The 10,645-nt window shown below is 45.7% G+C and overlaps 1 protein-coding gene across 1 annotated transcript in view; it reads left to right on the top strand.

The window, feature by feature from the left end:
• The first annotated feature begins 772 nt into the window (after positions 1 to 772).
• Positions 773 to 10,645, top strand: part of vps37ba (VPS37B subunit of ESCRT-I a) — a 30,240-nt gene continuing 20,367 nt past the window's right edge. The window contains exon 1 of the mRNA XM_080480406.1: positions 773 to 982. Within this exon, the coding sequence (XP_080336532.1) occupies positions 878 to 982 (105 nt within the window). The 5' untranslated portion in view covers positions 773 to 877. The remainder of the gene's footprint in view (positions 983 to 10,645) is intronic.

The raw sequence follows: 10,645 nt of genomic DNA, 5'->3' as shown, positions 1-10,645 counted from the left end.
CTACTGATAATGAATCATCGTGCTCTTCTGGCACGACGAACCTCTTCATGTATTTATAAAACTGTAGAGTCATCGTCACAAACCTAAAGTGTAATGAACGGTTCAGTCTCATGATGTCGCGGACCGAATTGCTAAACTCTCTTTGGTTGAATATTAAGTGTCGACTTTGTGTTGGACTTCAGTTAGTCAATTTTATTTAATAACTGAGCAGAAATGCTTGACATCCTGCATGATGTACACAATCATGGCCGGGATCCACACACAGAACAACATTTTAATAATATCAATACTAATGTGAAATACTCCAGTGCAGTAACGGTACATTCAGGCGGCACAGAGCCGGTCTCACCCTCCAGCTGCCAGCTCATGTAATATCGAGACACAATATTAATCCATCATTTTAGGTTATTTGTGTGAGATTAATATTCTGGACAGTCGATGAAAGCAGCATAGAGCCTGTAGCTTCCTGTTGTTGTGATTATTATGTTCTGGATTATTCTTGCTCAAACTTTTGTCAACAATTCGGCGAACCATTTCTGAAAAAAATGGCAAATAACTGAAAAATGTCCTATACAAGGAGATCAGCGCCTGTTGCCATGGAGACAAAGAATAAGAAGAATGGAAACCTAAATATATTTAGTTAATAAGTTAAGTTAGTTAGCTGGTAGCAGGTTGTTAGTGTGGAGTTTGGCCATTTGTGTGTGAACGCAGCGGTGATGTAGATTCCGAGTCGTCCTGAACGCAGCACGGGGCCTATCCTCTCCCACTTCCGGTTAGCGGACGCGGACGCGGAGCTCCGTCAGTCGGTCAGCTGTCACCGTCCGAGCCGGAGGCACCGCAGCGGAGCACAAACACAGCCGACCACAGCGAGGGGAAAATGTCCACTTTTTCCGACAGGTTCAGCGCCTACACGATGAGCCAGCTCAACGAGGTCCTGGAGGACGACGACAAGCTGAGTCAGATGGTCCAGGAGCTGGACGAGGTGCGTTGATCCGCCGTGTTTTCCTCCCCGGGGGTCGGGACGTGAGCTCCGCTCCCGTCGCGCTCTTCCTCCTCCTTCCAGCCTTTGTTGTGCTTCGCGACACGGAAACGACCAGACGGTCCGGCTTTTCTGAACGATTGAACTCGTCGGTATCGGTAAACAGCCGTGGGGTCGTTCACTTTGTGGCGGAGGAGGAGGAGGAGGAGGAAGAAGAAGCCTTGTTGTCTGGAGTTTGATCAGGCGGAGATTCACACTTTGTGTCGCTGATTGTCCATGAAACTCCACTTTCCGTGCGGACCGCAGCTTGTCAGACGTTAAAGCATCGATACGTTTTGATATCGACCAGCACGTCTTGTTACAATCCGCTAGAACGACACTGAAGCGGTGGCCTCGCCTCGATACCGTCAGCGGCCAAACTCCACTGAAATGGGCTCAGTTCAGCCTCCGTTTGTTTCCAGTTACTCTGGAAATACTTTGTACAACCAGCAGGATGAATTCACGTCACTGTGATCCATTTACCACCTTCTACCTGCTCACCACATACTACCCACTAACATCACCTGTCGGTGGCGTTTAAGCTGCCAATTGACTGTATTTTCAATTCAAGGTCAGGATTTGCTTGTTAGTCGTATTTTACGTATTGAAATGTGGAGTTTTACTCCATCTGAAGCTCCAGAGACATTACACCAGAACACACCTCACCCCCACTAAGTACACGTTTGTGTTGTTAAAAACACACAAGGTGAACGCCCGAACACGGCCAGTGGGTGTAGCGTGTGATTGGAGTCTCGCTGAGGCGGTGGTGAGCGACCAGGTTCCCGGAGAACTCCCTGCCTCCGCTCGCCACAGCCAGAGACCTCAAACACTCCAGAGACGCTCTACGGAACCAGGGTTCTGTTTCTACCAAACCCGTTTACATTCTGGCCAATCTAACGTGAAGGTTTGACACCGGCGGGTGAATAGTTACTAGGTACGGTATAAACAAACAAACCTGAGACTGAGCCCCTGTGGGCTGATATCGATGCTGAATCCACCACGTTTTCCAGCCTTTAGATTAATGGATCAGAACAGGTTGGATTTGATGTTGATTAATTTTCAGAGTAAATGACCACGAAGATAATTACACATATGGTCATATGGACTCTGTAGAACCACCAGTAAGGCCTCGTGTGCACACTTGTTTGGTTTTGTTTCCGTTTACGTGACAACGGTACTGAAAACACCACTTTTTGGAAATAATGGAAATAACACTCCCACCCTGTCTCCATGGAAACGGGGGGTGGTGGTGGTGCTGGTGGGGTGTTCATAAACAAGCAACAGCGCCAACTCGTGGCCCGGCACGCCTACTACATTGTTTTCATTGTTTCTGCTGCTCGTGTGGAAATGGACATCGTCTTCAAACTTTTTCTGAAACTAAATGCGTTTTCACTTGAAATGTTGTGTAATCAGGGTCTAAATCGTGAATCAGTTTTCCGCCTCTTAAGACGACAACGAGCATAACCACACTCTGAAGAACAAACCTACTCAGTGTCCCGCTCTGGTCAGACGGCAAATAAAGAGGATTCCACATTAATCGAGTCGTTTCAGGAGAGGAAACATGATTTAAGCTGTGGTCCGGCTTTACTACTCTTTCAGAGACGCGTATTTATACCAAATGTGCCAATCAAACATGCTCTAATTGGACACAAATACTTAATATAAAGTCAATTTGGTACGGAAGAAGTAAGGCTGCTAATATCTGGCAATTATATTTGATTTCCAAATACTTTTCCAAACTTCATCAGGCATGATTTAAAGTAGAAATAATAATAATAATAATAATAATAATAATAATAATAATAAACATTCCCAGCTGTGTGTCTGCGTTCAACAGACATTGTGAGTGTGTCGGTAGAGAAGCTATTTGCTCAGTGTGACGGTGAGGAGCAGTCTCTTTCTAATCCGTTTCAGTTTTACAGGTTATACAAGGTGTGATTCCGCATTTATTGACACTTTGAATTTGCCTCGCGAACACAAACGTGGACTTACCGCGTCTCAGCAAATCAACCAAATTACAACCTTTTATTGTGCGTTAATTGTGTAGCTGCTCTTCCAAAGCTTTGTGACGCGTCATTGTAGAATAAACAATGGTTTGTGCTGCAGCTTCAACACTTCCGTCCATCGTTTTACTGGTTGAACTTCATTCAGATTTCGGCCGACTTCAGGGTGAGCAGGTTCACACGTGCCGATGACGTTCACGAAACCGGCACTGAGATAATGATGTAAAACACCAGAACCCAAACAGAACAAATGCTGTGATCAGTTTTCCTCTTGCTTATAAATCAAAACAAATGATTTACATTAACTGTTTTTGTTGCTCAACTCCTAAACGGCTGATTTGATTTCCTGCGACGTGGTTATGAAATGAAACCATGTCTGATCTTCTTTTACCTGGAACCCAGCCGGTGTTTCCAGGTGGATGATTAATCAGAATGTACCTGTTGGAAGGTGGAGTCGCTTCCAGGGACGAGACCGTCTGAACAGTTTCCAAACCGCCTTTATGTCCAGGCCAAATTTAAAGTTGAGCTTCATCACTACGTTTGAATTGAGCTTCACTTGTGTGGTTCATTTTCACCAGCAGCAGTTTGGGTTGGTTCTGGTTCTGCCGTCTTCTCCAAACCATTTGAACAAAACGGTGAACTGAACCCTCCAACGTTAAGACTGGAAGACGACCAACAAACGGAACAAACTGAACCTCCAACGTTAAGACTGGAAGACGACCAACAAACTGAACCTCCAACGTTAAGACTGGAAGACGACCAACAAACGGAACAAACTGAACCTCCAACGTTAAGACTGGAAGACGACCAACAAACTGAACCTCCAAACTATCAAGGATCAACAAACTAAGCCGCAGGCTTCAGCTGATTCCGTTTTCAGTTGCGCGACGGTTAATTTTATGTAATAACATTGGCTGCTTTTTGTGAATGTACCCTCTGTCTGTCCGTCCGTCCGTCCGGGGAGGGGAGGGGAGGGGAGGACACGACACAGTTCTGGACTACAAGATAAGAATGTTGTTTTTCTAAACCAACAATCATAACCAGCAGGTCGTCACATTTTCCCAAAGAGCGTCTTATTTATTCTTTTGGAGTCTTAAACTGAAGGTCCTGCGTTCCAGATGTTGGTGGTCATCGCTGGTTGATGGCAGACGGTTCCCCACAGAGCCATCGCCTTGCTGTATACTATTACTTCTGTGGTAAAGCAGACGCTCGTCACCTTGAGGTGACCTTTGGTCCAGATCTCCCAAATAGCAGGACATACAGTTGAATCCAGTGTGGAAACGCAGGACTTGTCCCAGAGGAGCACGTCGTCCCCGTGATGTGTGTTTGGCCTCCGTCCTCTCCAGCGCTGCGTCGTACCGGTACCTGATGGTCACGTGCTCCTCTGATGTGTCGCTGCCATGGCGGTGGAATAGGATCCGAGCGGTGGCCTTCTTTCAACAATGGTGTCATTGTGCGTCGCTCCGTTCGCAAAACAACTCGTTTCCAAATCCTGTGTAATCGTCACGTTCTGCCATTTAACAGTTCGGTCAGTCTCGCAGTACAGCCGAACTCGAGGGTCGGCGAGTCGCATCAAACTCTAGATAGATAGAAAATCAGTGAGTGATGGACGAATATTACGTCAACACAACCCCTGTCCATGACATCATTTCCTCTTTAATCCTCTTCTTAATAAAGCCTTTTTTTGGTTTATGTATTTAATACCAAAAGCAGGCAAACAGAAAAATGAGACATTCTTCAGGTTACTGTTTAGACATATATTTTATTATAGACCCCCTGAAGCTTGACTCGTGATGCGTGGACATGTCATTTATATTTTTGTCCATTATGTGAAGCACTTTGGCTTCAGCCACGGCTGCTTTAAAGTGCTATATAAATAAAGGTGACTTGACATCTTCAGCTCCGTTCAAAAAGCCGATTTAATGTCGTTTCTTTGAGGCCAAAAGGAATGTAAATTATACTAGATGTAAGTAAATTGAGATCAGGATTTGAATTTGGTCATGTTTCAAGCACCAGGCAAACTTTAGTGCTTTGTAAATAATGTAAATGCATCACATTAAGGCTTTTTCTTGGCCAGTTTACAAGCTTAACTAATACATGCATTATTAAAAAAACCTGTTTTATTATGTCAATAGATACGGAACAATATTTCTGACGTTGATAGGCGTTCTTACTTCATGCGAGTACTGGCCAGGTCTGCTCCATAAGTTAATGTGTAATGATAGAAGTGCTGAAGGTGGAGAAAAAAACATAACTCAACATTTAACTGCTTTGTCCCAGAACAAATTCCTATGTTGGCCGGCGATAATGTCAAGAACGTCACGTTTTCCCAAACCGTCCAGCTCTCGGCCCATTTCAGGCTCCAATGGTCGACAAAGAAAGACGGATCCTGGGAAAAGAAAATGTCGTTTATAATCAGAACTAATACTTACTGTTGAGGTCATCAAATGCTCTTTTTTTTCCTGAATCAACTATAATTTAAAGCTTTTATACTCACTGAGAGTCATCAGATTATCGTAATTATTTGATGTGACGTGCTGACAAGCATTTCAGAAATGCAGTAATTAAAAAAAAAAAACCTGTCCATTATTGGATTTTGTTTGTACAAAGTGACATTAAACTGAAAGTTTCTGTAATTTAAAAACCGTGTGGTTTTTCCATCGTAGCCACAAAGCCTCAGTTGGGGTTTCGCTCCAGCGTGGCGCCGGTCAGTCCCTCGTTTCGTCCTGCCTTTCTATTGGTTGGTCAGCTGACTGCGTCGCAGCAGCGTCGCCACAAGTTGTGGAGGGAAGTTGGGGGGCTGAAGCTCGGCCGTTTGGCTGCTGTGTGAACTTCCCCGGCGGCTCCTCGGAGGCACCAGCACTCGGCGACCCTCCGATTAATGCCGACCTGCGTTGCTCTGAGTCGTAACCCTCACAAGTCTGTCCTCGCCACGATAAGCAGCTGATAAGCCTCCGGGTCTCCGTGCGCCCAGCGATTACAGGCTGCAGTCCTTGGGGAGGTTTTACCACAGACGGATATTTGGCAGATCGGGAGGGGAGGGCCAACAGATTTGCGTTTTAGACGGGATTTGTGCGTCTGGTTGTTTCCAAATGCTTCTTCTGTTGATGAGCAGCTTCTTATAAAACTGTCCACTTCAGCGTTTACTTTAAAGATGCCATGAAATGACTAACTCATTCTGATGCCGGTCTTAGTCTATGATTATTTGTTGAACTCCTGATATTTGTCAAAAACAAAGATATATTTTTGTCGCGAGCTCGGTAGGCGTTTGTATTATCAGTTTGGAGTTTAGTACAAAACAGAGGACGTCTTCTGAGTCACAATCACTCTAGTCTTTCCCTCGATGTTCCTGCTGGACGCTCCCAGAGCAAGGTTCCCACCATGTGGCTTCTGAAGTGTGAAGACTTAGTCTCTCCCCTGCAGCCAGTCACTAATTACAAACATTAAACACACACACACACACACACACACACACACACACACACACACACACACACACACACACACACACACACACACACACACACACACACACACACACACACACACACACACGGTTGTCCCGGTGCTGCTGCTCTCACTCCAGCAGTCTAATTTAAGCTGGTTGTGCGTAAGAGCAGCGACTCACTGCCTGAAAACATGATAGAAAGCTTCTGTTCTCAGACATGAGGGACGACAGAAGGAGCCTCTGTATGTCGGCGTCACGGATCCAGATCTATTTCAGAAAAGACACAAAGCCAAACAGTGCGGATGAATGCCGCGGCCCCTGGTGTTGTCACTCGGAGCTTTTTCCTCCACGCCCTGCCCGATTGTTCCTCTGGTTTCGCTTTCCTGGTCGCGGAGGGGAGGGGCCTGCTCTCGGCCATGACGCTGCAGTTGTTGTTGACTCAAGTTCGTCATGAGATTACGGCAGAGATGGAGGAGAGGCAGCCAAGTGAAGACATGCCTGAGCCAAAGGTGGAACGACTGCCGGGGAAGTTCTTTTCTTCTCCGGACGAGAACAAAGGCAGTGGGTGTCGTCGAGCATCGAGTGAAACCGGAGAGTGCTGAGAAACCCTGAGCGTCCAGCTGGAGCAGACGTAGACACAAGCCCTGCTATGGGTCATAAGCACTCTGACTGCAGGGCCCTCGCTGCTTTTTGAATAATGCAAATGGTGCTGCTTTGAATTGGCTTGCTTTGGATGCAACTTGTTTGTTCTCACAGCTCCAGTCTGAACCTTCACACAGAGCGTCACCACTGCTGTGCTGTTCACTAACTCAGGCTCCGTTTACACCGCAACGTTTCACGTGACAACACCGAATCCGTTAAAAAAAAAAAAAAAAAGGAGTGTGTTTCCACTGCAGCAGCGGACACACAGACAACAATGTAGTTACTATGCCGGGCCACGGCAGGGCGCTGTTGCTTGATTTTGTAATGAAACTACATAGACGTGTGCGAAGAACAAAACACTCTAAAGGTGAAGAAAATGGAGAGAACCTGACATCCGTATGGACTGATGAGGCATCGGATGCTATCAGGGTGAGTCTCAACTATAAAACTACTGATCTGGACGATAAAACTAGAATATGGACCGCGGGTCAAACCACTACGGGTCGGCCATGTTGGTTTACAAGTGGATGAGCAGGAGGGAGGGGGAGAGATGTGCAGTTAGAGCGCTCTGAGCCTCCATCAGTCTCTGCAGGAGGGAACAGAGACCCGGAAAGAATCTTTCCACCTCAAGAGCCGAGATAAAAACTTCATGGATGCAGTGGATCAGAACACTGGTGTCGTGGAAACGGACCCCCCAAAGAAAGTTTTTGTGGATACACTCGTATCGGTTGTGGTGGACACGGGGCCCGAGACTCGTATCCACAGTGGAGTCACCTGTAGTGTCAACAAACACTTAACTCAAGTCTTCAGGCGTTTCAAGGATTTCTCGATCAATAGATGATCCAACTTCCTGGTGTTCCTGTCAGAGTAGCACTGGAGTTTCTTCTTGGTATTTTCTACTGATAGGGGAACTAGCATCACTAGCTTTTTTCAAACTGTAATGTTTTGACCAATTACAACAATCATTTGGGAACCACTGATCTAAAGACCAAAAATACCACCAACCGTTAGTTCAAGGAACCAAAAACCTTCCTTTGCTCGGTGTTTCCTGCTTTTCCACTGCGGCCTAAAGTCCCAGACAATATTCTGCCTTCAGGCTGATGATGTAGGGAAAAGCTTCAGTCTAGATGGGGGTCATTAAAATAGAGTCACTGTCATACAGCAACATCGTATGAGTAACTAAGAGGCTGGAATACTAAAGGAGGATGTTCAACTAGAGCTGGGCGGTATGGCCTCAAATCAATATCATGATATGTTGAGCAGTTCACCTCGATAACGATAAATGGACGATAACTCCTCCACTGAGCAAAACAATGTTTGGCCACGAGATGTGGCAGTTATATTGATAGTATGACCCCCCTTGACCTATTTACTGCCACTTTAAAGGACTGTCAAACTGCACTGTCTGAAAATAAATGAAGAAAATACAAATTAAATACTTTTAGTTGTTAAGATTTATTGAGGAGCCGATGAGCACCGATTACTTGAAATGAGAACGACTGAATACATTTAAAAGTATAAAATAACTTACATTTCTTGCAAACATATTACGTATTAAAAGTACAGTACAGTATAACTCTAGTTCTATAGGTCTATGGCTCCGCCCATCCTGCTGCTACTGTCATCAGTCACTTCTGCAGCTCCACCGGTGGTTGTTGTGGCTATGAGGTGACATTACAGACCGCGGTGGGGGAGGAGGGGGGCGGTTACTTCATCTTTTTTCAACAGATGATCGTCTTTGCTGATTTCCACACCCCGGGGTTGTTGGACAGCACGAGCCGGGGTTTTAGAATTTCCCCACTCTGGGACCCGTGTTCACGGCTTGCTCGTGTCGACGGCCCCTTAAACACCGAAAATACCAAAATGGGCAAAATGTAGGGGCGTACCGATACATCGATCCATCCACGTCGGTGTCACCATTTCCTGCGCACTCTCGCCGCCTTCACACAACGTGCACGGCGGTGTCATGTGCTAGCGCGAGCAGCTCAATAAAGGACGACGTACGCTCACCTCCTGGAAATCAATCTGCGGTATTGAAGAATTTCGGGTTCCGATGGAAAGACGGCTCAACAGACAAAACTCACTCCATATGCAAAGAGTGTCAGTGCGAGTTGAAATCCAGGGGAACACAACGAACTTGGCCGGGCACCTAAAGAAGAAGCACAGGCTCAACACGCACGCTAGCTCCGCCGTAACCGTGTCTGATGTCACGGCGGCTTTGACCAGGTTCTTTATTAAAACTCTACAAGAGCGATGAGGATCACAGGAGCCATTTCATATTTCATTTGTAAAGATATGAGACCTCACAGTATTTTATTGTTACACCCCGACTGTTTACACTGTTTACTTTAATGCCTGACACCTGAAAGACCTTCAAAATAAAATAGTCAAATCATGTTTCAGTTTATTTTTGTGGGTTGATATGAATGTAAATGATTGTGTGAGCTGGGCTCATGATATCACATCATAACCATCGCAGGCTTGTGAATCGAAATCGAATCGTATCGTGACAGACTGTGATATCGGCAAACATCATATCGTCGTCCAAACATATCGGCATCGTATCGTGATGGAGCTGGTGATTTACACCAGTAAAATGACCTCTGTAATTTTTGGTTTATCTCCCAGGCCGAGGTTCAAGTCTTGTTGTTTTTAATTGAGCTTTGTGAACGTGTTGATGTCTTTGGAGCGGACGGGCCTTGGTAGAAATGCTTGATTCCTCCATTTCATTGAAGCAGGATGAGGATACGTGTAGAACAGCAGTCGGTGTGGAATGTACTTTGACTTGTCGTCCAGTTACGTGTTTTCAGCACTGCCAACCATAGTTTCTGAACCTTTCACAAGTGTTGGCGCCTGAACAAGGACCGGAGTGGACAAAATGACCCTGAAATAGTGCCATAAGTATACGTGATGAAAATGTCCATATTTTAACAAAAACATCCAGTTAACTACCCAAAAAACTGACTCTAATCTCAACCAAACCCTCTGGTGCCAAATCCAGTGAAATGTCCAGGAAACTTCTCCGGTAGCTTTACCATGTTTATACAAACTCATGGGTGTGAGGCTAATGCTACTTAGCTATCTTTCATGGCAGCATCACTGATGCCTCAGCTCAGGTCTCAGTCTGGTGTTGGGTCCGCTACGCCAAAGAAATTGGTTTTAAAAGATCACATTTTTACAATTTTCTTGGCAGTTTGGCCGGAGGGCAGCTTGTCGTGAGCCGGTTTTGGCCCGCAGGCCTCATGTTTGACGCCCCTGGTTGTAGCAGATGACAAGAAGGTTCCTGGAGTGGAAATGCAGCAGTATTTATTTGTTAGATATGGCCAACACAGTATCTGTCCTAACACGCTGCTTGATTATTTTCAAGCTTTATTGAGTCTGACAAAGATATATCGACGTGTCTGTAGGTAGAGCGGAGCGTCTGTCCCTCCACTTCTGAAGACACTGCTTGTCTGCAGAACATTTTGTGTTTGTGGTTTAGAGAGAGAGAGAGAGAACAGAGTTGACAGAAGCAGCCTGCAGTAATAGAAGCGA

This window comes from Lipophrys pholis, assembly GCF_963383615.2.
Source record: "Lipophrys pholis genome assembly, chromosome: 14".
Classification (NCBI taxonomy): domain Eukaryota; kingdom Metazoa; phylum Chordata; class Actinopteri; order Blenniiformes; family Blenniidae; genus Lipophrys; species Lipophrys pholis.
The sequence above is the reverse complement of the archived record's forward strand: the minus strand, read 5'-3'. Positions and strand labels throughout refer to the sequence as shown.